At 37.4% G+C, this 27,675-nt stretch overlaps 1 protein-coding gene across 1 annotated transcript in view; it reads right to left on the reverse strand.

The window, feature by feature from the left end:
• DMD (dystrophin) overlaps positions 1-27,675 on the reverse strand; it is a 2,251,544-nt gene that overhangs the window by 661,310 nt on the left and 1,562,559 nt on the right. The window contains exon 51 of the mRNA XM_049704774.1: positions 21,958-22,190. Within this exon, the coding sequence (XP_049560731.1) occupies positions 21,958-22,190 (233 nt within the window). The remainder of the gene's footprint in view (positions 1-21,957; positions 22,191-27,675) is intronic.

Genomic DNA, 27,675 nt, shown 5'->3' on the forward strand with positions numbered 1-27,675 from the left:
GGAGGGAGGGAGGGAGGGGGAGGGGAGAGGGAGAGAACTCTAATTTATGCAATATTTGCTAATCCATTTCCTGTTAGCATTTTCTGCTTGCCACTTCACAACAGTCCCAGAAAAAAAAAGAAGATATTACTCCAAATTACAGACTATTAAATAAACAGATAAAAACTAAGATGATTTGCATGAAAAGAAAACAATAAGCTCTTTTCACAGCACAAACTGAGGGTTTCATTAAGCAAAGTTGTAGGAAAAAGCTACATATCTTTTCAAGCTCTTAGTTATTGCCGAATCTGTAAAACCCATGCCCCATTACCCCTACACAAGCCAGGGAGATGTTCTCACATAATAGCATTTCATTCGTGACTGAATTGACACCAAATGGTTGTCTCTTCTTAATATATACAAAGAATTTTTGATTTGGGGGCTGTGTGCTTTGTTTTGTAGTTGGACCATTAAAAATGATGAAATTTCTCATGTAGTTAGGACATAAACAAAGATGAAAGGAATGTCTCACTTAAAATATTTATAAACAAGGATAAAATCCTGGCAAATATACTGTTGACCCAGAGTTGGCTTGTTTACCAGATATATTCTTAAGGCTAAATACCCTAAATCAAGAAAAACCTACATATATATGTTTCAACTGCCTATGATGATGACTGTAAGGAAGATAAATTGGATAATAAATCTGACCTTGAAGATTATGAATCAGTGGACACTTGATTTGATGCATGTTAAAATGTCTGTGGTAAAATTAAAAAAAAAACCAAAGCCGTTTTTCATTAACAAAAAATTATGAATTATGTTATGAAGTCTGTAATTGACTTTAACATACTTCAGTATAGAGATTATATATGTGATAGTATGCATGTGTTACCAGTCAGTTACCTCAATCAGAAATTCATATGGGGGATGGGGTTAGACTTTAATCAGAAAGGCCAGATTCCTCCGACAGGTGCTACAAGCATTTAAACTATTTTTAACCACAGTCAACATCAGAAGTCTTGCAAATGAGCAAAACGAACATTAGAAGTGGACTTTCATTTACAATATTAGTGTTATTCAAGATATATGTTTTGGTTGAAATATATTAGAGACATTCTTCATCTTTATTAAGGACCAGGTATAAAAATCTAGTGAGCTATGGAGCCAGTACTTTTTGGAATATTACCCAAGATTTGATGCCCAGACTATTCTGTGTCTCCACATTGAATCCAAAGATACTGATTGTCTGACATTCTCTCTAAGGTTAACTGAATCCTGCCCCTAGACTCTAGAATATTCTCACATCTGCCTTGAGTGAACCTTTTATATAGATTGTGATGGTAATGCAGGATAGTGAGGGTATGGGAGAGTAACTAACCCCTACTTACTAGGCTTCTGCTACTGTTATATACCCAAAATAACCTAAAAGTTAGCTGTGCGTAACAATATTGATGTAGAATAATTCACAACACTGTGCAACCCACACTCTTTAAAACTCACTATTCTTTCAGGAAGTGTAACCAGTATATAAAAACAATTGTTCCCTGTAACCCTTACCTCATTCTGTTCGACAATACATTTGCTTTTGTTCTCAGAGTATAACACTAAATTTCTCTTTTGCTTCCTCATGGTGATATTTGTCCAATGTGGCTTAATAACCAGATCTTTAACGTTTTCATTCCGTTTCTGTGTACTATTTTGATCATTTGAATAATTTCACAAAAGCCTGCCTTGCCTTTCACCTTGAAGTATCAACGCATTACCTTTTTCCCCGCAGCCCAAACAATTACTCCTCTGAGGGTGTGTGTGTGTGTGTGTGTGTGTGTGTGTGTGTGTGTGTGTGTGTGTGTGTGTGTGTGTGTGTGTGTGTGTGTGTGTGTGTCTGTCTATGTGTGTGTGGGATGGGGGGGATGGAGAAAGAATGAGCTTGATCATCACTGAATACAAGAAATTAGTTATGGAGAGGCAAACCTGGCGTTCAGATATAGGACTGTGACGAGACCGCTTCCTCTCACCGTATGGGGGCCTAACTGGGCTGCAAAAATATTCTCCTCTCTGACGTTTTTATCTTGGCTCTATGACAAGCTTTCCATTGCCTTTCTGCTCAAGATTCAGATTTCCTATTATTGCTCCCCTGGGTATATTTTTCCATATTACATGGAGTAATACAAGTCCAGTCCTTTCCCCGCAAATCACAACGATTCTGAAACATCACTTCGCAGCTTGAGAACTCCCTGAAGGGCCAGATGAGGCCTCTACTGCAACTGCATCACAGCCCAACATCTCTTTCTGCCCTAATGTTGACTCCAAGAACACTCCCAAATAAACATTTTGTACGCTCACCTGCCGTCTTAGGGCCTGCGTCCCAGGAACCCGGGCAGTGACATTAAGCACATAAATGCTAGGCATTTGGCGCTAATTTCTGTAACACTTCTGCTCCAAAATCTCCATAGTATAGGGGCAAAACTTTCCTATGCGGCATGCACGTTTTCTTCCCACTCCTCTTTCATCAAGTACTTGGGGCCTTAAGGTAAGACTGATTTGGAAGAAAGTAAGTGGGCTGGATGCCCTGCATGTCTCCCTGGGCTCGAACACACCTGTCTCTAGCCTCTGAGTTTCTCAAAACCACCCCATTTTTGACTTGAGGTACACTCATTAGACTGCTGTCTGAAAACCTCTTCCAACAGAAGGTGCCCTTCTTACTACACTCCAAGAGCTTCTGTCTAATCCAAGTTAAAAATTCTCATCTATTAGAGGATCTCCCTGGAGGTCCAGTGGTTAAGACTCCACGCTTCCACTGCAGGGGGCACGGGTTCCATCCCTGGTCAGGGATCCCACATGGGGCGTGGCTTGGTGCGCCCCCTCCACCCAGAGAAGTATTATCATCATGAAAAAAATAAAATAAATTCTCATCTATTAGTAAAGTACACATTTTCTAAAGCACTTGGAAAACAATTAGTGTGAAACAAGTTTCTCTATCTCCCTCTTTGTAAAAATTTGTAGCACCAAATGACAAGCGGCTTTCTCTTGATGTGTAATGAAAGACAATGAATATGTATTCTTTTTGAAATGACAAAAGAGATAGTATCCTGTGTCTACTTTCCCTTTTTAGCTTTTTCATTTCAGAATTACTTATGAAACACTACCAAGAAACAGGAAAATAGAATGAAACAAAAAATGAACCATGTTTATAAGACTGTTAGTCTGGTTATAAAGCAGTTACATTTGGTTTAAATATTGGCTCCTCTAGGAAACCTTTCTTGACCAACTGTCAGCTCCCTTTAACATGAAGTAGTGATTAGGGTAGGTGTGTTGGTAACCTTCACATCATCTCATTCTGTAAAACCAAGGAATAAGGGTAGGAACTCCCATCCTCCTTGCCACAATGATTTGTTCAGGATGGATTTATGTTAGTCCATATGCTAGGCCAATCAGGGAGAAGCTCAGTACTTTCATTTGAGGGTCAAGAAAGTTTTCTCTCCTTTTTAATACAGTATGACATGTGAAATGTATACTGTAACTGCTATGAAAATGTTGAAGGGCAAAACTGAGCAATGAAGTTGGAGCCTTGAGCATGCCATGCCTGAAGCCCACACAATTTTTTGTTACATAAGTCAATAAAGCCCCTTTCTCATTAAAGCCAGTTTGAATTGGATTTTCTATTAGTTGCAATTGAAGATATTCTCATTTATGGCCATATTTAATCTAAAGGAATACCTTCTTTTTACCCAATCATAGAATCTATTTCATCATGCCTCAATTGCCCATTTTTTTTGGTTTTCTCAAATAGATTATAAAAAACATTAACTTAAGGTTTTCCAAGAGAGAATCTATACATCAAATAATTCAGTCTGCAAAGTGTTGATACTTGTTTAATTTTCTCTCATCTATATATGAGGTGATTATATATCAAGTTTACCCTGGACAACACTTACTGTCTGGCATTATTAATAATGACACTCATTTTCCTTCTTAAATTTATTATGATTTAGTCAATAAATCATAGAATGGACTATAAGGTGATTTTTAAAATCAGCCCCATTTTTCCCCTTTGTAAGCTCAGTGACAGGCAAATGCCCTTAAGCCGCCCCCTAGCTGTGACAACCTCATAGACAGTAGGAACTAACATATAGATCTCACCCCTCATAGGATTCCTTAGCTTCCCTTTGTTGCTTTCTTTCAGAATCTCTTAGCAAGCAGCCTGCTAAAAATTGATGAACGGGGTTGTAAGATAACTTGATTGAGAAAGTAGCTGTATTTTGTCTTTAAAAGTAAAAAACAGGTATATTTCCTTTTTCACTTTTAGATAGCAGGCATGGCTGTGCCCCTGAAGTCTGGATTTTCTTCCCTCTAAAAAGTGTTAAGAGCTCTTTGTTTTGGACAACTTTGGATTTTAGAAAATGACCTAGAATATTTGAGACTCCTATCAAGAAAAAAAGGTAAAACTGTAATATCAACTAGGAGATTTCTTTTCTGCATACCCATAAGCCTCTCTAAGGCTCTAGAAGGTTCCTGAAGGGAAGGGGGAACTCTGAAAAATGACCAAAGATGCTGAATTCCCCAACTACCCTAGAAGAAAGGCTCTGGGCCAAATTTTATTTGATTCAGGAAAAAAAAACCAAAGATACATAACATTTCTTACATGTTTGGAGTTGAGAAATAATTCAGTTGAGCTTTATCTGTAAGGTTATAAATGATTATTCTAGGAAATTTCCCTGTCAACAGAGAATAATTAGATTCAATGCTCAAAGCCAAATAAATTCATCCTTAAAGGTAGAATTTAAGAATGTGATAGCATGACTAGATGGTCATAATATTTGGGGGCAAGTAATTGCTCTTCTAATAGGAAAGCTATAATTGACTACATACTTTCTGAATATGAGAAAGAAAAACTGCATCTCAGCTTTAGAGAATTTGCAGATCAGTTATATATTCTATTCCTTGAGAGAATTGTAGGCCACCTGATCCTGATTTCAAAATATAAATAAAACTGAGAAAAAAAGGGAACTAAAATAGGGCTCTAACACTGGGATTATACCTTAGAAAAACAAAAACAAAAACAAAAAACAACAGGAGGTTGAAAAATACCAGTGAGTATCATGATCACATACAATGAACTGCCACATAATTATAGGCATTTGAAGTAAGCAGGTATGTACTGGGAGATCAAAAAAACCCACCATGATCAAAAAATATCCCTCCCCCACCTTTCAAAATGCTTAAAATTACAACCACTAAATTATCTGAAGAATCTTCCAATGTAAGGGAATTAATATATATTCCTTTTTAAAGAAACAGATATGACATTTTTTGTCTTTAAAAATTGGATAAGAAGTTTAACACAAAAGGTTAAAAGCAGATATGATGCAATTTGGAAGTTGGTCAAATAAAGGATATTTCTAAGCAATTTAAAACAAATTAACTTTTACTTTGAAACCTAAGCTTTAAGGGTCAGAGAAAAAAGAGAACTAAGGTAGATGCCTTCTGGTTGTAAAAAACATATTTAAAGAGACAAAGGCTTGGGGAACATCTGTGATTCCCATCTCTCTGCTTTATATCGAAAAAGTAGTTTTCTATTTAGTAAAGAAGATTTAAAGAAAATAAATGAGAGAGACCTTTATATTAGCTAAGTCTACGTAAGATCTTTCATATCATATGATAGGTTCTCTTGAAGGAACAATTAGTAATACAATCAGAAGTACCAAGGGTACCTAATAATAGGCCCAGTGACAGGTGACATCTGACACATTGATGAATAGTAGTCACCAAACTTTGACTGCGTACACCTACCATTTAAAAAATTTTGGCCCACACATACCAATCCATATTTATTCAAAATTTTATACATGTACTACTTTACTAATATATTATGTATTTTAGAAAACATGAAGTATTAAATATGAATGAGAATAAATAGAAATTGGTTCTTCTTATATTCCCATTGCAAATCTCTGTAACTGAACATGCAAAGGAAGAGACAAAGCATTCCATTTCAAACAAAATGTGAAAAGTGTGCGATTTTTTTGTCTTTTAGGTTTTATACAGAAAAATGCTAAAACATATATAGGCATTTTAATGCCTTTAAATGCTGCTCTATATTGTGTGCTTCTCTGTAAAATTTCATGCAGATTTTAATAACTAATTAATATTTTAAAGATAAATTATTATAATGTATAAATATAGTTTTATAGACAACACTAATTTTATAGAATGCTGTGCTAAATTCTTTCCGTCAGATATTCATTCTAGAGAAGGCCTAGCTACTTGGTCCCTGGTAGGTATATAATAATGAGAGGCAAAACTGCTATCCTAGCAACAACTTTCCACATTTTAGACTTGGTGCCAAGAAGAAAGATTTCTGAAAGGTTAATTTGGTAAAAACAATTGCATGTAGAGAAATCAAGTGACTTACAGAGACATGCACATGTGACTAAGATATATTAATATTCTCTAAACTGTGGTCCTCCAGATATTCCACACAAATGATTTCCATGGAGAAATGACTGAGAAGTGCTGACCTAAATGACGCTAACACTCCTGCAGGACTCTTCAGTGACTTTGCTTATGGGGATGTACCTTGTGGATCTTCATGATAGGCAAAGTCCACGTATATTTCTCAGCTTATTTGACTTTTTCATGACAAATATCTACTGACATCTGATGGATCTAGTGTTTCAGAAAACATCCGGGGAAATGTTAAGATATTCTCTCACTTAGGAAAAATAGTGTATTTCCTAGTCAAAATCTTAACACTCATCATCTTCCTTTTTTTTTCTTTTTTTACAGCAACTCAATTCACTGTGAAAGGCAAGAGTGGTTGTTCTTGCTGGAGAATGTGATGAGAAAGAAGAAGGAAAAATCTATGTACTTGGGTCTTGGGATAGCGCTGCAGTGAAGCGAATATGGGTGGCCAGGTAAACGCTGGGGCTTGCAGTGAAAGCTCAAGAAGACCGTGTAAAGGAGTTATAAGATGTTATGAAAAGGGCAACACAGACAAGGAGGAAAAACTTGATTTAAAAAAAAAATTTATATTAAATGGGCCCTATTACTTGTTCTCCTGTTTGATCACCATGCTAGAACAGTTAATCTTTCAACTGCTTACATTTTTCCTTGAACTCCACGAGTGTGTTTGGGTCTTAATTATTCAGAATATGAAAACTGATGACCTAATGCTATGTATATTGATGCCAACGGACAGCTTCAGAATTTGACAGGCTACTGAAGCTATGATGAAAGTGATTGCTTTCTCTTTCTCCAACTTAAAAAATATTCAGAGGTAGGAAGATAGAAATGAATAATATAACTTTTCTTTAATTTAATTTAATGTGTTAGAGCTATTTAGAACAGCACTGTCCAATAGTACTTTCTGCAGAGATGGAAATGTTCTGTATCTGTGCTGTCCAATATGGTAGTCACTAGTCACATGTAGCTATTGAGCATTTGAAATGTGGCCAGTGCAACTAAAGAACTGATTTAAAAATTTTAATTAACTGAAATTTAAATAGCTACATATGACTAGTGGCTACTGTATTGGACATTGCAGATTTAGAGAATTACAGACAACACCTGTGGCTAATTAGGAAGTGATTCCTTGAGAACAGAAGAGGAAATATAAACACAATGCATTTTAATTTTCCACTTAATTTACATTGTTTTCAGTGACCTTTGTACAGTGTGATTGTCAAGTAAAATAAATGATGTCTACTAATAAACATTCATCCAAGGGTTATTCTTTCACATTCACACCTCCATGCCATCTGCAATGAGAGAACTAAGAAGACAGGAAAACAATCACATCAGTTTTAGGTAATTAAAAGGTACTTAAGCCTAAAGTAGAGAAATATGCTCTAGTTAAGAGTATACTATCAGACATAACTAGTTGCCTACCCAATACCTGTTCTTTCCTTCTTCACTAAAAAAATCCAAATTTTGTTCAGAACAGCAGGGGTTTAGGATTAGGTCACCAGTTTTATTCTGAATTATAAATAAAGAAACACAACTACTTATTTAAAATACTCTACCCTCCCAGGATCTCTTAAAGCTAGGAGAGGTCATGTGACACATTTCTGTGGTGTAAGTAGACCTCTTCTATGTGGGGCTGCCAGAAAAGCTTTTGCTTTCTTTTTAAGTAGGAGCTGAAACACCTGGGCACATGCATTTACTCTCCCCGTTTCCCCCTCTTTTCCATTTGAAGACAAAGACGTAGTGCTTTGTGGCAGTGAAGCCATCTTGAGACCACAGGAAGGAATGAAAGCCAAATGTTGAGGATGGCTGGGGAAGGCTAAAGGAAGAGTTGGGATACATGATTTTGTGGCTATTGGACCTACCCTGGAATACATAATTCTGAAGGTCTTGCTTTGTGAGAAAAATAAACTCCTGTCTGGATAAGCTACTGTTAAGAAGATTTTGCTATATGCAGCCAAACACAATCCTAACTGTATTAACTGGGGAAAAAAGGTCCTTTAATTCCTAAAATTCTTAGAGTCTAAAATTATAATTGTTTTTGCTTGATGTGGCAAATTTAATTCCCAGGAGTCTTTCATTCATCACTGACCAAAAACAGACATAAATCATGCTGCATTTAAAAAATAAACATGAATATGCAAACAGCTCTATTACAGATTGTTAAATTTCAAATGCTAAGTAAAACTAGTCATTCATGAAGATAAAGTAAGTCAACAATATTTGTAAAACACCTAGCATGTCCTTAGCTGCTACAGCAAATAGAATAGTATGCCTGTCTTTAAGGGAATTTAAATTCATTTCGAGGGCTAAAATACAAAAATATAAAAAGTCAAATGACAATAAATGTTTATAAGAGAGGTTCAAGACATGGGACTTCCCTGGTGGCGCAGTGGTTAAGAATCTGCCTGCCAACACAGGGGACACGGGTTCGAGCCCTGGTCCGGGAAGATCCCACACGCTGCGGAGCAACTAAGCCCATGTGCCACAACTACTGAGCCTGCGCTCTAGAGCCCGCGTGCCACAAGTACTGAAGCCCATGTGCCTAGAGCCCATGCTCTGCAACAAGAGAAGCCACGGCAGTGAGAAGCCCGCGCACCGCAACAAAGAGTAGCCCCCGCTCGCTGCAACTAGAGAAAGCCCGGGCACAGCAACAAAGACTCAATGCAGCAAAAAAAAAAAAAGTAAAAAATAAAGTGAAAAAAGGGTTGGTAGGATTTAAAAAAAAAAAAAAAAAAAAAAAGAGAGAGAGGTTCAAGACAATAGAAGCAGCTTTACAAGAAAACATACAGTTAAAGGACAAAATAATTTTGTAGTCAATCACTGATTAAAAAGACCAATACAGATTGGAGCTTTCAAAACAAATTTCACTGAGAAGGCAGGGCAAGAGCTCAAAGGCTTCAATGTTCTGACAAACCAGTCAACTCTACATTTCTAATCATTGTAATCAACTTTAAGGAGTGTGAAGGAACCCTAAGTCATTGATGTGGTTACTTCACAATTGGATTTGATTAGAACCTTGAAATGGTTGCACAGTTCTCATCTAAAAAGTTTCCTAATGCTAAAAATAAAATACATCCTCATTTTGATTTAGAGTACCATTTTATTGTAAAATCTCATTATATATAGCTTATTGCCCACTCACATTCTTTCCAACTGCTATTATCTGCCCCCAATAACTGTCTCCTTTTAGTACCTAACACCTATCATATAACTAAAAAAAACACAATAAAATCGAACATAGGTAGTGTGGTAAAGTGGCAGTTTGATTTTTATGTCAAATTTCTCAAAGGGCATTCATGGTTCTAAAAGTGGCAGCTTTTTATAATTTTCATATAATATGACATGACAGAAAAGCTTAGCCTCAGCAGAGTTACTACAGATTATTTTCCCTCTCACCATACTCTAGTCCTTTCAGTTTTATGGGGAAAAAGCATGAAGGAGTTAATTGTAAATTATTCTCTTCTCTCCAGTTCCTTAAGTAGAGATTGATCTATGTTCTTTTGCTCCAACCCTTCTCCATGGTTTTATTTTTTCTTACTTCTAGTTAGAAGGTTTCAAAATAATCCTAGAGCTTAACAGAGATGAAATGAGTTTGTGGAGGGAGGGTAAAGTCTATCACTACAAAGTTTATCCTGCTTCCATAACTGAAGGGAGAATATGTCAGGTAATTCAAAGCATTATCTTGAGATAAATAATACAGAAGATATTTTTTCCTTGAATAAATCATAGGAAAAATGTAATTCTTGAATATGATGCTACTTGTTTACACAGAATGTAAAATATAAAGATAAGGAAATCTGGAAGGTTTTATGAATTACTAAAACTATATTTAAAGTCATTTTTATACATCTAGTAAAGAATTAATCACTCTAGTGATTAATTCACTCTAGGAACTCTGGTATTATTTTTAGTAAATTGACAAAAGTTCACAAAACACAGCCAACATGCTACTGCCTCTCTCTCAAAAACAGTGAAGCTATGATAATCTTGGAAATTTACCAACTAGCTTAGTTTATAAAATTTTAAAACATTAGAACATATGCAAAAATAAATTTTCACCCCTAGGTTATTAAATAAAAATTAACAAGACATCTGGAAAGAGAAGTCTAGTTTAACTGTCTTCTATATCAGGGAGGGAGGCACATATTAAGAGGAAGAAAATAAATGATTCATTCATTCTAATATGTATATGATTGAAAACACCATAGCATTTTTTTCTCTTGTGGCAATTATCACTCTGCTTTTTACGCTTCCTTCACAGAAGATACACTCTAAAATTGGAGCCTAAACTATTCTTATTTTTAATCCCCGAAAGCAGATAACATTGATGTCTTTCACCAGCATGTGTTCAATAACAGATGAATGAAAATAGTCTTGTATCAAAAGCCATTAAAATGTAGTCATTATATTTCTAATGAATCTACATGACATTGTAATTCAGGGGTCTCCAAAGTAGGCATTTGATGGAGGAAAGAAAATATTACTAGACTATTAAAAATATCTACCACATTATAGGTATTTTAGTACCATGTATACATATATATATTTATCACTGTAACCCAAGTAATCATATACAGAAAACTGTGGATAAATGAACAAAAACACTTACTAATAGTGATGTGATCAATGGTTTATCTCTTTCTCAATTATTCGCTGACATACACAGGAAATCAAATTTAAATCCAAACTCTTATTCCACTATCTCTTTCCAGTGTCATTTCCTAATGTTCTTTGTAACATGGGTTTTCAAACACTATTGGTTGAATCAAGGAATAAATGAACAAAGAACCATGTACCTGACATTAACATTATCTAACATTACCCTAACATTCAGAGTAATAAGAACCTACTTTATAACACACTGTAACTTCAATTATAGACATCAAGGACCCCAAATGATAAAAGCTCCCAAAGCAGGTAATAATATTTAGAGTATAATAACATTATGCAGCTTTCAAAAAAGATTAAAAGACACTGAATTATACTGCTTTCTTATAGAAGAAAGAAGATCCCAGATTTTAGGTATTTTTATGGGAAAAAAAGCCATTTCATGTAAAGGAATCTCTATCTAAACCCAAGCAAGGACATTTATAAATATAATTCACTATTTAAAAACAATAACTAAAAAAAAATTAAAAAAATAAAAACAATAACAAACATAAACTTCCTTATCAGAATCCCACTGGTATTTCATTGAAAACACAATATACTGGCTTTTATCAGAATTCATGTAAATATTATGGTTCAGTTTTACCTGATAAGGTTTTGACAAAATTTTACAGTGAACTGAAATGTAGTAAGATATGCATTTCCATTCACAGACATTGGGATATGTGGTTTGGTAAACCTTATGTTTATCTTTAAGCAAAAAATGTGTATGATACCATTTTCCGTAAAAAGGTTATTATAATATTTTGAAAATGGGAATTGTTTGTGTTTGTAACACTATGAGCTTTGTATTTATGGGAGTTAATTTTGTCATGATCTATGAGAGTATAAATCATATTACTGACACTGACATATTTTAACAATCTTCAGTGAAGATAACAGCGAATGTGGCTCTCATTAGGTAAGGAAAGAAAATTGCACGCATGTAGAACAGTGATCCAGAGTTATGAGCTTTCTACAGGGGACATGTATATTTGTCAGAAGATAACTGCAGTACAAATTTGCAAATCTCTTCAGGCAAACACAGTACAACATTATTCTTTGTAGAATGCAACATACACCTTCCATATATGGAAAGACAACAAACTCTGGTAAGGTGCTTCTTAAACAAGGTTGTGCAGAAATGAACAGATGAGATGATCAGGGCTGAATGGTTGTTTGAGAAAAGAGAAAAACAGAATCATCAATCTCCTCACACTAAGATGACTGTCATCTAACTTGTGAAATCCGTTGGATACCAATGGAAATAAACTGTTTAGTTTTAGTTTGTTCTGTTATAACTTTGGTGGAGAAATGAGGAGATGTTTAAGAAGGGGCGTGGTGGGGCTCACAGAAAAACAAAAAGAAGAAACATCTATTTCCCACGAGGTCTGTATTTACGTTAGGGCATCTACATTCACTAAGTGACCGTAGACCATGTTACTACATTGTCTGTAACCTTTCTCATTGATTGAATGAGGGAAAAACTATTTGTAATACCCACTTTTCTGCTACGCTCATGGCAATAGAATAATACCAAGAAACATTGTGTTTTGTTTTTAGTTTAAACAATCAGTGCCATTTCCCCCCCACATTGTTCCACTAATCCTTCTAAGTCCATGCTAGACAAGTTCTTTTGTCATCAGATTGTGGCTGAATTTATTCAACTAAAGTTATAATCAGAATGATTCTGGAGCCATTCAATTGCTCTTTGTGTAGATATAGCCAGAGTTTAAAAAATAATCGTAGAATTTTTATTAAAGACTTTGACCCTAACAATAAAAAAATTAAGCACATCCAAGTAATTATCTCCCATTTAAATATACACTGCACCCACTAAGACTGCTTGTTCGATTTTTGGATAATGAAATCTCCCAGGTAGCAGTATAATGTGCAGCTAAAAATGAATCTTGAAAAATGCTATTATCATCTTGTCCAGATTGGCCAATTTGTCTCAACGCCAATCTGGAGAGGTCTTATTAGAGGCTAAAACTCTTTGCCGATTCTTTATTCAATACAAGTGCCTGTGGCTCAGATTTAGTGGTGAATTATCCTGAACACCTGGCCAAGATGACTTGAAAAAAGACTATAATTCATTTAGCACAGGCAATCAGAGACCGGTAGTAGAAAAAACAACAATATCAAATGGCCACCTAAATTCTACCTATTGATAACATTACAGTTATCCATTGCCACAACCTGTCCCCAGATCTGCCAGCCACAACCCTCTACCCCCAACCTCTCTCTCTCCTTCTCACCTTCCATCCCTCCTTCCATTTTTCCTATTCTTCCCTCCTTCCTTCCCTCCTCTTCTTCCTTTCCTTCCCTCTTCTCCTTCCTCTGTCTCTCCTTCTTTCCTTTCTCTAAGGGTCATATTTAATCATAATTTTCAGAGGAAAACTCTAGACATATTTTCTCCTTCATTGGATAGACTGTGTCAGTAAAAGAAAACTGTGAATAACTGTCACAACAATTTTATTTCAGAGCTATTTTACTTAAACATGTGATGAAATAGGAAAAGCAGTTTTTTTATCAGATTTCTCTGACACTAAACTATAAATTACAAGTCATCCTCTGCTATAAATTCACAATTTTAGAAAATAAACTTAGAGCTTCATGTATGTTTCACTTTTAAAGGCTTAATTTGCATATTTCACACACATCTCTATTCCTCTACAATATAGTGGTATAATTTTTACTCTAAAATTAAGCAGTCGAGTTGCTTAATTTTTTAAATGGCTAAATTTAACAATCTTTTAAAAATTACAGTTGTAATTTTAACTTCTATTTTTTGCTTAATGTAATTCACTTAGTAAAAGTTATTTTCATTTCTAAATGGTAGCAGCCCCCTGTTTTCTAAAATAAGAATTTAATTAAACAACTTACGCTAAAGGAGAACAGAAACTTAGTATCAAATGCGTGATTTTTCAATTCAAGATCTACAACTATGAAAAGCTAACTTATTCACAGGCCGTGTCCTTATTCCCTTTCTGGGGACTATATTTTAATCACTGCATGTCTAAAGTTTGATCTGAAGTTAATAAATTCGAAACTAAGTTTTCCCAGAGTCATGACACTTTATTACATCATCTCTAATTTCTGATGCTCTGCAGCTACAATTACAATCCCCCAGCTCTAATCTCTGTTAAAAATGAATCTTCTTTATCACATTTCATTCACATTATGCATAAAGCAATTTACATTTTTTATATTGTAATTTTTTATTGTGAAATCTGTGTAAATATAAAGCTCTAATATATTTAACAATATATTCAAGATTGAGACATTACTGCAATATTTGGAGCAAAATTGATTAGAATATTATGAAATGAGAAAAATAATTATTAATTATTAACGAAGAATAACATTTTGTTGTACTATAAATGCATCCTCTTTTTATTACTTATCTCCATGATATCATTTATTTATTACTTATTTATTTGTAAACATCTTTATTGGAGTATAATTGCTTTACAATGGTGTGTTAGTTTCTGCTTTATAACAAAATGGATCACTTATACATATACTTATGTCCCCATATCTCTTCTCTCTTGCATCTCCCTCCCTTCCCCCCTAGAGAAGTTCCAATAGCATTTTTTGTAAAACTGGTTTGGTGGTGCTGAATTCTCTTAGCTTTTGCTCGTCTATAAAGCTTTTAATTTCTCCATCAAATCTGAATGAGATCCTTGCTGGGTAGAGTAATCTTGGTTGTAGGTTTTTCTCCTTCATCACTTTAAATATGTTCTGCCAGTCCCTTCTGGCTTGCAGAGTTTCTGATGAAAGATCAGCTGTTAACCTTATGGGGATTCCCTTGTGTGTTATTTTTCCCTTGCTGCTTTTAATATGTTTTCTTTGTATTTAATTTTTGACAGTTTGGTTAACATGTGTCTTGGCGTGTTTCTCCTTGGATCTATCCTGTATGGGACTCTCTGCACTTCCTGGACTTGATTAACTATTTCCTTTCCCATATTAGGGAAGTTTTCAACTAAAATGTCTTCAAATATTTTCTCAGTCCCCTTCTTTTTCTCTTCTCCTTCTGGGACCCCTCTAATTCGAATGTTGGTGCATTTAATGTTGTCCCAGAGGTCTCTGAGACTGTCCTCAATTCTTTTCATTGTTTTTTCTTTCTTCTGCTCTGCCATCGTTATTTCCACTATTTTATCTTCCAGGTCACTTATACGTTCTTCTGCCTCAGTTATTCTGCTATTGATTCCTTCTAGAGAATTTTTAATTTCATTTACTGTGATGTTCATCACTGTTTGTTTGCCCTTTAGTTCTTCTAGTTTCTTGTTAGATGTTTCTTGTATTTTCTCTATTCTATTTCCAAGATTTTGGATCGTCTTTACTATCATTATTCTGAATTCTTTTTCAGGTTGACTGCCTATTTCCTCTTCATTTGTTAGGTCTGGTGGGTTTTTGCCTTGCTCCTTTATCTGCTGTGTGTTTCTCTGTCTTTTCATTTTGCTTAACTTACTGTGTTTGGGGTTTCCTTTTTGCAGGCTGCAGGTTCGTAGTTCCCGTTGTTTTTGGTGTCTGTCCCCAGTGGCTAAGGTTGGTTCAGTGGGTTGTGTAGGCTTCCTGGTGGAGGGGACTAGTGGCTGTGCTCTGGTGGATGAGGCAGGATCTTGTCTTTCTGGTGGGCAGGTCCACGTCTGGTGGTGTGTTTGGGGGTGTCTGTGGCCTTATTATGATTTTAGGCAGCCTCTCTGCTAATGGATGGGGTTGCGTTCCTCTCTTGCTAGTTGTTTGGCATGGGGTGGCCAGCACTGTAGCTTGTTGGTCATTGAGTGGAGCTGGGTGTAGGTGTTGAGATGGAGATCTCTGGGAGATTTTCGCTGTCTGATATTACTTGGAGCTGGGAGGTCTCTTGTTGACCAGTGTCCTGAACTTGGCTCTCCCACTCCAGAGGCACAGCCCTGATGCCTGGCTGGAGCACCAAGAGCCTGTCATCCACACAGCTCAGAATAAAAGGGAGAAAATAAAGAAAGAGAGAAAGAAGAAGATAAAATAAAATAAAATAATGTAAAATAAAATAAAGTTATTAAAATAATTTAAAAAAATTTTAAGTAATAAAAAAAATTAAAAAGAAAGAAGAGAGCAACCAAACTAAAAAACAAATCAACTAATGATAACAAATGCTCAAACTATACTTTAAAAAAAAACCCAAACAACAACAACAACAAAAAACCAGCCAGACAGAACCCTAGCACAAATGGTAAAAGCAAAGCTATACAGACAAAATCTCACACAGAAGCATACACATACACACTCATAAAAAAAGAAAAAGGGAAAAAAAAAAACATATACATCATTGCTCCCGAAGTCCACCTCCTGAATTTGGTTTGATTCGTTGTCTATTCAGGTATTCCACAGATGCAGGGTACATCAAGTTGATTGTGGAGACTTAATCCCGCTGCTCCTGAGGCTGCTGGGAGATATTTCCCTTTGTCTTCTTTGTTCTCACAGCTCCAGGGGTTCAGCTTTGGATTCGGCTCCGCCTGTGCGTGTTGGTTGCCTGAGGGCGGCTTTTCTTCACTCAGACAGGACGGGGTTAAAGGAGCCCGTGATTCGGGGGCTCTGGCTCACTCAGGCCAGGCGGAGGGTGGGGTAGGGATGCAGGGCGAGCCTGCGGCGGTAGAGGCCAGCGTGACGTTGCACCAGCCTGAGGCGCGACGTGCGTTCTCCCGGGGAAGTTGTCCCTGGATCCCGGGACACTGGCAGTGGCGGGCTGCACAGGCTCCCTGGAAGAGGGGTGTGGAGAGTGACCTGTGCTCGCACACAGGCTTCTTGGTGGCGGCAGCAGCGGCCTTAGCATCCCATGCCCGTCTCTGCGGTCCGCGCTGATAGCCGCGGCTCGAGCCAGTCTCTGGAGCTCCTTTAAGCTGCGCTCTTAATCCCATCTCCTCGCACCAGGAAACAAAGAGGCAAGAAAAAGTCTCTTGACTCTTAGGCAGGTCCAGACATTTTCCCGGACTCCCTCCTGGCTAGCTGTGGCGCACTAGCCCCCTTCAGGCTGTGTTCACGCAGCCAACCCCAGTCCTCTCCCTGGGATCTAAGCTCCGAAGCCCGAGCCTCAGCTCCCAGCCCCGCCCGCCCGGGCGGGTGAGCAGACAAGCCTGCCGGCTGGTGAGTGCTGGTCGGCACCGATCCTCTGTGCGGGAATCTCTAAGTTTTGTCCTCCGCACCCCTGTTGCTGCGCTCTCCTCCGCGGCTCCGAAGCTCCCCCGTCCGCCACCCGCAGTCTCCGCGCGCGAAGGGGCTTCCTAGTGTGTGAACACCTTTCCTCCTTCACAGCTCCCTCCCACTGGTGCAGGTCCCGTCCCTATTCTTTTGTCTGTGTTTTTTCTTTTTTCTTTTGCCCTACCCGGGTACGTGGGGAGTTTCTTGCCTTTTGGGAGGTCTGAGGTGTTCTGCCAGCGTTCAGTAGGTGTTCTGTAGGAGTTGTTCCACGTGTAGATGTATTTCTGGTATATCTGTGGGGAGGAAGGTGATCTCCCCGTCTTACTCTTCTGCCATCTTGAAGCTCCCTCACAATCTACATTTTTTTGAGAACCAACTACTGTATGTGCAGGTGTCAAACAAACTTATATTTAGAGTACTGGGACATAAATAGTTTTATTTCAGGTCTCCATATTGCAAAGTTAAAACAGATAAACATATTGCTTACATTGGGAGGAGGGGTGAGGAAATGATCTCTCCCCCAGTGTAAGGAGCTTTGGAAGGAAAGCGTTTTAAATCAGTGTTCTCTGCTCTCCTCTAGCTAAGAGATGGGGGTGTGACCCAAGCATGGTCAACTGGACTCCTCCCAGGACTTTAAATTTTGAACAGTTACACAGTATAAAGCAAAAGAGGATCACAAAGAGACTCAAGTAGTACCTGCTAGCTAAATGCCCAGGCATACTCAGGTCCATTTTCTTTTTCTAGGTCTTTTTCCATTGCCTTCAAGCTAATTACAGTGTTTACTTTCTGCCTGATTTAATCAGAGGATACTTTCCCTTGCTTGCATGGAGAGAAACCTACCTAATATGCAACTACACTACATTTGATGATTTTACTTCTCTGTTTAAAATCCTTTCAGATTGTTACCACCTGCAGGCCATAATCAAAACTCCTTAGTCTGTATTGTAATAGTTCTGTATGGTGGCTTATTTTATAACGGATTAACGCATTAAATCATACAAATTTGTAACAGATAAAAATATCAAATCACTAGGTTATACACCTGAAACTATTATAATATTGTATGTCAATTATAATTTATTTTAAAAACCCTCCTTAGTCTGGCAAGGAAGGGTACCCATTTTTTAGTCCTACCCTTCTCTATGCAACCTCATAAATTTCTTCCTCATCCCCTTAGTTTCAGCCAGATGGAATCACAATTTCTATCACATACTGCACTGTTTACTTCAGTGAAAAGCACAGTTCCTTCTGCCAGGATCGCCTTTGTCATTTTATCTACCTGGTTAATTCCAAGTTGTTCTTTAATGCTTCGCTTAGGTTTTATCTTCTTCAAGAAGCTTTTCCTGACATCTCTTCTCCTCTTTGGCTTAGTTAGATGCCCTCTCCATGAAGTAAGTCCCTAGAGCATTGCCCAAGGATTCCCAGGGAAGTGGAAAACTACGGCATCTGAGGGTGGGGATTCTAGAACCAGACTGCTTAGGTTCAAATCTCATTGCTAGCTTTTTACTACTTGACGTTGAGCAAGTTACTTACAACATTACTTACACAAGCACTCACTGCGCTTTAGTATAAATCTCACAGTGTTGTTGTAAGCATTAAGTGATACACACAAATCATTTAGATCAGTGACTAGCATCATTAACGCTAAATATGTGCTAGGTATTATCCTGAAGTTTATTTCTATCACAGTGCTATTATTGCTTTTTATTCCCATCATCTTCTTTAATCTGTGCATTCCTATCTTGTCTAACTCTGTATTTCCCAGGCACTTAGTAGTCGCTCAATAAAAATTTACTAAAAGAATATATGAGTAAATAGACATTGATAGCGTTTTACAGTTTATAAAGCACAGATGGAACACTGCATCGTTTCTCACACCTCAAACAGTAAAATTAGAATTGCTTTATTTAAAACTCTACATAGAGGAAATATTTCTTCCCTGATATTACAATTAATACTTCCCCAAACTCACCTCTCTTTTTTATAACCCTCCACACACAAACATTTGTTTAATGTTTATTTAGGGTCATTTTACTGACCATTTAGTGACTGTAGCTATACAAGGCAGGAATTGACAATATCTTTATAATTTTTTTTAATGTAAGGGGAAGAAGTAGGAAAATCATCCCCACTATTTAGCAAGAGAAGAGAGATTACAGGTGTATATGTGTGTGTGTATGTGTGTGTGTGTATGTGTGTGTGTGAACATTTATAATACAGTTGACCCTTGAATAACACAGGTTTGAACTATGCAAGTCCAATTCTACGGGGATTTTTTTTTCAATAAAAATACAATCAGCCCCCTGTATCTGCATATGCAGAATCCACAGTGCAGAATCCACAGATATGGAGGGCCAACTATGGGACTTGAGTATCTGCAGATTTTGTTATCCATGGTGGATTCCAGAACCAATCCCTTGTGTGACTGACAACTGTACTGGCTTTCTGTGACCCTAGACATGGCACTTGAACTTCTCCTCTGAATTACTTTTGGACCTGTAGTTAAAGACTACCACTTTGAAGAGGCATCAAACATTTTACAAAGGAGTGTGAATTATCTTCCCCACTCTAGTATCTAGTGTCTTTTACAGGAGGCCATAATGTCATTAGCAGCATGGGGTCCAGGTGTGGAAATGAGCTCTTATTTTCGTGTAATATTATTATATGACATACAGTTTGCACAACACAAATACCATGAATAGGCAGACTTACATAGTTTGCTTAGCACCTAATATTAATTACTAACATTAGTTGAATACTTGCAGTAATCAAGGCAAGGTGGGAAGCATTTTCATGTACTACCTAATTTAATCCTCATGACCACCTATAAGGAAGATAGTATCATTATCCACATTGTATAGATAGATGACCTCAGGTTCAGGGAGGTTGAATAACTTACCCAAGGTCACACAGCTACAGTAGAGGAGCCAAACTTTAAACCCATACAATCTAATTTCAAAGCCCATGCTTTAAACATCATAACATACTGTCTCCTCTGGTTAGGAATAGTCCCGGAAGTACTGGAATAGCTCAATATGATATTGTGAAAGAATGTACCTCTTGTTTCTTTATGTATCAGCACACTGCAATTGTAAAATGCTTAGCTTTGTGTCTCACATACACTATATATTCAAATACACATATATCACCAAATGGTAGCCACATTTACAGTTAATACTGGCAGGCAGTATACGTAGTAAGAACACAGGCTTAGGCCCCAAACAGACTTGGATTTGAATATTTGCTCTGCTACTTATTAGGAGTATGACATCTATGAGCTTCGGTTGCTTTTTTGGAAAAATTTGGCTACTAATACTTGTTATAAAGCAGTAGTAAAACAAACTATACATACATATTTATATAATATTTACATATCTTTATATTCACACATCTCCAACACTATGGTATATGTGAATCCTTTGTGCCTTGTACCTAGAAGAGGAAACCAAGATCCAGAGCATGATTTGACCACAATCATGCCATTTGCAAATGACAAAAAAACACCACTGGGGCTTCCCTGGTGGCGCAGTGGCTGAGAGTCTGCCTGCCGACGCAGGGGACACGGGTTGGTGCCCCGGTCTGGGAAGATCCCACATGTCGCAGAGCGGCTGGGCCCGTGAGCCATGGCCGCTGAGCTTGCGCATCCGGAGCCTGTGCTCCGCAACGGGAGAGGCCACAACAGTGAGAGGCCCGCGTACCGCAAAAAAAAAAAAAAAAAAAAGACCACTGAATTCAGGTCCTCTGAGTCTAAGATCAAGACACTTTAAATGCAGGTTGTTTACTATTAAATTATTTTCATTCCTACTGAATTGCTGAAGTTCATTTTAAAAAGAAATCTGTCTGCCCTAGTCCCTGTTTTTTCAAAAAGTATTCCTAAACAACTTCAGTACAATTTATTACTTCTTTAGAAAAGACTTGAACATCATTTACAAGTGAAAAAACTATAGCATATAAACCTTTCAAATCTACTTTTCTTATTCATTCAGAAATATAAAAGATATATAGTATATTTGTTTTAGCTAAGTAAACCGTATTTATGTCAGTATATTCTGATGTTTCTCATTGATGTCGTAATTTTGCAGAATGGATTCCAATGAGGCTGAGAAATGCAATCGTTGTATTAAAAACATGCTTACTTGAGTATGGCATTAAATAAATACGAATATTAAGATCTAAGGTATTTAAAAATATATTATGTTTTGTTACTTTTCTCTTTTTTTTATTTGGAGCTTATTTTCAATTATCCTTATCACTGGAGGAGGAGAATTGGCATGGACGACTCAGAAGAGTGAACAACCAATTCCCAGATTATTATATTCGATTCTGTAATATATTATGGCTGCAGAGTGCCAAAACAAACACTTCAAATGTAGACAGCTCGAATGAGCTATTTATTTGATATAAAATAGGTTTTAAAAATACCAGATGTTTAGTGAATTTAATTAAGCCAACTATACTTTAAGGGCTAAGCTTTTTTACTTGTATTATTCCTTTGTAATTTATGGTTGTTTTAGACAACTGCATTCATTTGTTTCCTTGATCATACTTAGACCAAACAGAGTAGAGAGAGTAGTGTGTTGGCTCACAGAGAAAAGCTACCTAAAAACTGGTGGGAAATGACTTGTGGAAAATCTTCACTTTAAAGATAAACCTCTGCCAGCCCTTCTCTTTTTTCCCCCATACCTTCTGCTTGATGATCATCTCGTTGATGTCTTCGAGATCACCCACCATCACCCTCTGTGATTTTATAACACGATCAAGCAGAGACAGCCAGTCGGTAAGTTCTGTCCAAACCCGGTTGAAATCTGCCAGAGCAGGTACCTCCAACAGCAAGGAAGATGGCATTTCTAGTTTGGAGACGGCAGTTTCCTTGGTAACCACAGGTTGTGTCACCAGAGTGACAGTCTGACTAGGAGCTAAATTTTTTTTTCAAAAAGGAAAAAAGAAAAAAAGAAAAATTAGAAACACAAGAAGCCAATTTCAATAATAATAAAACTAATTTAGGTGTAACAATTTGAGCCAAAGTATTATTTATGACATTATAAATATAATTTTAAAATTATAAGTACAATTTATAAAGTATCCTAATGTGGATACTTTATATAGTACCACGATAGAAAAATTCAAAGTTTCCAACTTTTCATTAATACATATTTAACAATCTTTCAAACTGATTTTGATTATCATCATGGCTGAGCAACTGATTTAATTTAAAAAGTCCTTCTCAATAACAATTATACAGGTTGTGGAATCGGTAAAGAAAAATATAAAGTATTCAGGCTTTGCCAGGTGAATAAGTTTTACTTATTTTTTTCATTCAAGGGGAAGAAAAAAGTAAAGATTGGATAAGATCTTAATTCGAACTTATGATTTCCTTGAATAGGAAGTAAACTAGTTTGGAGGTGGACTCTAGGGAAATCAAAGCCAATGAAATGTTCTTGTCTTTGCTCTGTATTTTATACTGGGAGCAGCTTATATATTTTTTCCTTTTCTTTCAGACTGGTAATAAAGTGACTAGCAGTGAAGAAAACCCAAGCTACATTATTTTTGGAAAAGCAGAGCTAGGAAAGTTTTTCCACTTGGATAGTGAAACACTGTTTCAAGGTTATTAAGAAATATTAAATTAATATGAATAGTGATGAACACTATAGTGTAAGGTAGCACATGGTAACAGTTAAGATCTGAAGTTCTGGAGTGAAAACACCTGGGAGAGAATCCTTCTCTGTCTTAGGAAGTCTGTGACCTTGGTTAAGTTACTAAACTTCTCTAAATTTCAAGTTTTCTCTTCAGCAAGGAGGGATAATGACAGGATAAATGTCAAAGGGGCAGTTGTACAGATTCAATGACTAATACAAGAAATGTACACAGAACAATACCAGAAAAATAACAGGAAAATATTAGCATAGTTCCAGACACTAGTAGGTAATACTGTTAGGTATTACGATTTTTATAAATATCTGATAAATAAGAAGCACAGTGATAACAAATATGGTAAGACGTTAGAGATAACGGGTCGAAATACGTAAAATATTTGGGGAAAACTCAGTCAAAGGTCTTGTGTGGCCCTATATGTACTGAAGGGGGCTGAATTTGCTGGTGTGAATTGATACTAAATACCAACAGCTGGATTATCGAAGGTGCGTGAAGAAGGGCAAGAAATGTCAGGTCAGTTTATAGCCAATGGCCTCTGGAGCCTAATATATCCAGGAGACTGGTAGTAGAGAAGGAGTGGCCTATATAGTTCAGAAGGGAAGCTTTGAGGGAAAGCTGCAAAACACAGCATGTCAACGGGAATCCTGAGAGGCACGGATGACAAGAGAACTGTTCTAGAAACATGAAGAAAATGTGCCATACGGGCATTCCATTCTGAGGTAGCCATAAATTACTTTTCATGGTTATATTACTTTCTGCCTTTTTAAGGTTGTCTTTTTGTTAGAGAAGATGATGAAAGAAATGGAGGAAAGTCTCTTGTCTCTCAAGCTTCTTGGGGAGAACAAGAGGTTCCTACAGATGGAAGAAATAATCTTGAACAAGGTAGAAAGAAAAAAAGTGAGGTGTCAGATGGAATAAAAAACTAATGCCAAGAAGTAATGACTGAAGGACAATGATACTGAGGAGACAGAGAAGAAATAGTTTCCCAAAGCTATCTCACTACTCTGAGGCTTTTTTCTAGAAAGAATGAAACATAATTTGAAGCAGAAATAGCATCTTGTGATCCAACAGTCTAGTAGGAGAAAGCATGGGAGCCAATAGGATCTAGCAATCTTAAAAGGGATTCCAAGAGAGGAGCTGAATCCCTGGAGAGAATGCATGGGTGTGGATGAAAAGAGAGCTAAATTAAAATATCACTGTAGGAGCTAACTGTGGAATGTCTAGCTGACTAGGAAATATGGACAAATTGTTCTGAAAATAGATAACAACAGATACTCAGGCAACATACAGTATTTTAGGAGGATTTCAAGGTTCTGGGAAGTGTCAGACAAGGTTTTTTTTTTTTTAACTTGACATTGAAAAATTCACCCTCAAAAGAAAGAAGGAATGCGATTTTTTTCTCTAGACTTGCTTCTGACCAACAAAGAAGTGTTTAATGAAGTGGAAATTATCACATCATCTTAAATTTCTCTACAGTGAAGGACGAGAATGCAGAGAATCATCAGACTTCAACTGTTTTCTGGAAAACACATGGGGGGGGGGGGCGGAGGGAAAAGTCTATTGAAAAGAAAGGCTAGGACCAGAGATCGAAAAACAGAACGTTTTAAGATGACTAAAAAGTACAGTTAATATTGGGATGATAAATCACAAAATTCTCCAATGAGGAAAAAGTATCACCAAGTAGAAAGACAGCTGAAACAGATTCAGAGGAGAGCTGAGAGGCAGAGCAATGCTGCCATCTGTGCCCTGGTCATGGGCAAAGGATCTGATTTGTGGACCCGTCAGTCAGGACATGGCTGGTCTTGTCTCCTCCAGTCCTCAACACCTGAAAACATCTTTCTACCAATGGGGAAGGGAGGAGAAACTTTCCATTTTGCCCACTGCTTTATCTTCTGCACCTCCCACAGGTTCTAGAATCTAGAAGATGCTCAATTGATGACCTCTGAATAAATGAATGAAACAAACAAAAAAGTCTATGCACAGCAAGATTTTCAGTAAACTTAGAGGCCTTCTATCCAAGGCGAGTGCTAAAAGAGAACATCTAAAGACAGTTTCTCGAAGCCTAGAACACAGAACATGCCAAGGCTCTTGCTGTTTAGGTGATTTTAGCTATTTTAAGAACAAGAAAATAATGAGCCACTGCTTGGGGAAGGCAATGGAAAGTCAAATATTAAAGGGAGAAAATAGAACCAATGAATTCTTATGTTCCCTACTTTTCTATCAAGGGGAGAAAAGTAGGAAACAACACTGGATCAAGAAGCAGAGTATAAAACAGACTATCTAAGGCTAGAATGATGGATTTAAACCCTTGCTCTGCCATGTTTTAGCTGTGTAACCCTAGGCAGGTTACTTAGCCTCCCTGAATCTCCATTTACTCCTCTTTAAAATGGAGATTATAATAGTACTTCCCTCACAGAGAGCTGGTCTTACCATTTCCTAGATATACAATCTTGGACAAGATTACAGGCATCTGGAGGTAAGGGATTATACCATGCTTGCTAAACTGAACTTTTCTGAACCTCAGATCATTTACCCGCATAATGAAGAAAACAGTACCAATCACATGGAATTGTTCTAATTAGTATTTTATGAATTGATATGTTAAGTCACCTCCTAGCATGTGTATGTGTGTGTTTTTTCCTTCTCCTTTCCCTTTTGCTGCTCAATGTTTATTGGCTGCTCACTTTCTAAATTAGCACGGCTTTCCAGGTCCTGTGCTCTTAGAACCAGACTTCATACTCCAGCTTCATTTCCCTCCATTCTTCCCATGCTTCCCCACACCTCAGTCTCTATATGGCATTCTCCCATGAGCACAGACCATCTCACCCTTTCGTGCCCTTCCATATGCTCTATATTCTTCTTGAAAACTCCTCTCCCTTCCCCAGACAAAAGTCTCAATTCCTTTTCAAATACCAACTCTAGATTTCTATGTTTTGTGGAGGACCAGGGTAAGTTTATAACTAAAAATCTCTATGAGGCATAGAATTACACCATTCTTTCGGGTCTTAAACACTTTGAATCCTTAACATTTTATTACTGAAATCTAACCATCACTAGGAAGAACAAAATCTTGCACCATTATTAGGGTTGGGGAATTTTAATTTTATTTGTAATATGGCTAGAGGGTAGCTGATAGTACTTGAGAGCTGGGTTCTAAACTCCAGAAACTTTGGGTCTCCTAGAGAAAAAAAGTGCTATATCATGAAGTAGCAAGAGGCTAATCTCCATCTATTACACACATTTTATTAGGGTCAATTCTATCTACAACACTACTTGAAATATTTCATTCGTCCTAAAAAGACTTGTCTCTAGATCCATGTATGTGCACATACTTTAATTTTTTTATTAAGATGCTTCAATGGAAAAATTTTGAGGTCCTGAGAACATTTTTTTAAATAAATTTATTTATTTATTTTTGGCTACTTTGGTTCTTTGTTGCTGTGTGCGGCTTTCTCTAGTTGCGGCAAGCGGAGGCTACTCTTCACTGCAGTGTGCGGCCGTCTCATTGCTGTGGCTTCTCTTGTGGAGCACGGGCTCTAGGTGCATGGGCTCAGTAGTTGTGGCTTGCAGGCTCTAGAGCACAGGCTCAGTAGTTGTGGTGCACAGGCTTAGTTGCCCTGAGGCATGTGGGATCTTCCCAGACCAGGGCTCGAACCCGTGTCCCCTGCACTGGCAGGCGGATTCTTAACCACTGTGCCACCAGGGAAGCCTGAGGTCCTGAGAACATTTATCATATTTTATTATGTATATCATATATTGACTCATACTGCATATTCAGATGCCTCTACTTTTTAGCTAAAGAGAAAAAAAAAATTAGGTTGCTTCTTTTCCACTGTCCTTTTACTAGAAACATAAGCAAATCACCTCATTAGGTAAAGTGTGGGCTGGTTGGATCTGTAAGGAGGCAGTTTAAGTGGTTTTGTCCAGACTGAGCCACAGAATCTTGACACCAAGGGTCAGGCAGGGATATTTCGTCATCCCATGGGAGTTTTCTGTTAACTCCATCATTTAAAAGATGGAAAGAGGATTTGTTGAGAGTTCTCTCAACCCATAACCCTCATCAGGGAAGGAGTCAGGATACATAAACGACTACACAGAATCTTAAGCACGAAGTTCCAGGATGGGTTTCCAGGTTCTCTTCCTTAAGGAGCATGGAAAATGGCTTCCCCTCTCGCCGGTAGGGATCCTTTCCTCCGTGCCCCCGTTTAACGCCCGTACAGTTTGATCGGCTTGCCTGGATGTCTGCCTCTTGCCTCAGGCCACTGTCCAGGGTTGCAAGGAGTTGGCCCTAGGAATGGCTGCTTCAAATCTCTGCTTCTTTAACCATCACCGAGACCAAGGTCATTCTTCTCAAGTCCGATGGAAGAAGCATCTCTTCCAGCATGGGGTTAGGCGGAAAACAGTCCTTAAGGTGTCACACTATTAACCGTCCCTCCAGCAACAGGGGCTAGTGCCCTTGGTTAATCAATTCATGTCAGAACCACATGTATTACAATGTGTATCACTAAGCCAGGTAGATAGATACACACATCATATATATGTGTGTATGTGAATAGATATGTACACGTACACACAGACACAGACACACACACACACACACACACACACACACAGAGCCTGTATAGTCTGACTATTAATGATTGTAGCATAACGTGTTTCACATGTGTTTATTAGAAAATTAAGATAACTCTACTAGAAATTGTATTTTCCTTCCACAGTTAAGCATACAAAAAGTCAAACTCAAAATTT

Source organism: Orcinus orca, chromosome X (genome assembly GCF_937001465.1).
Source record: "Orcinus orca chromosome X, mOrcOrc1.1, whole genome shotgun sequence".
In the NCBI taxonomy this organism is placed as follows: Eukaryota; Metazoa; Chordata; class Mammalia; order Artiodactyla; family Delphinidae; genus Orcinus; species Orcinus orca.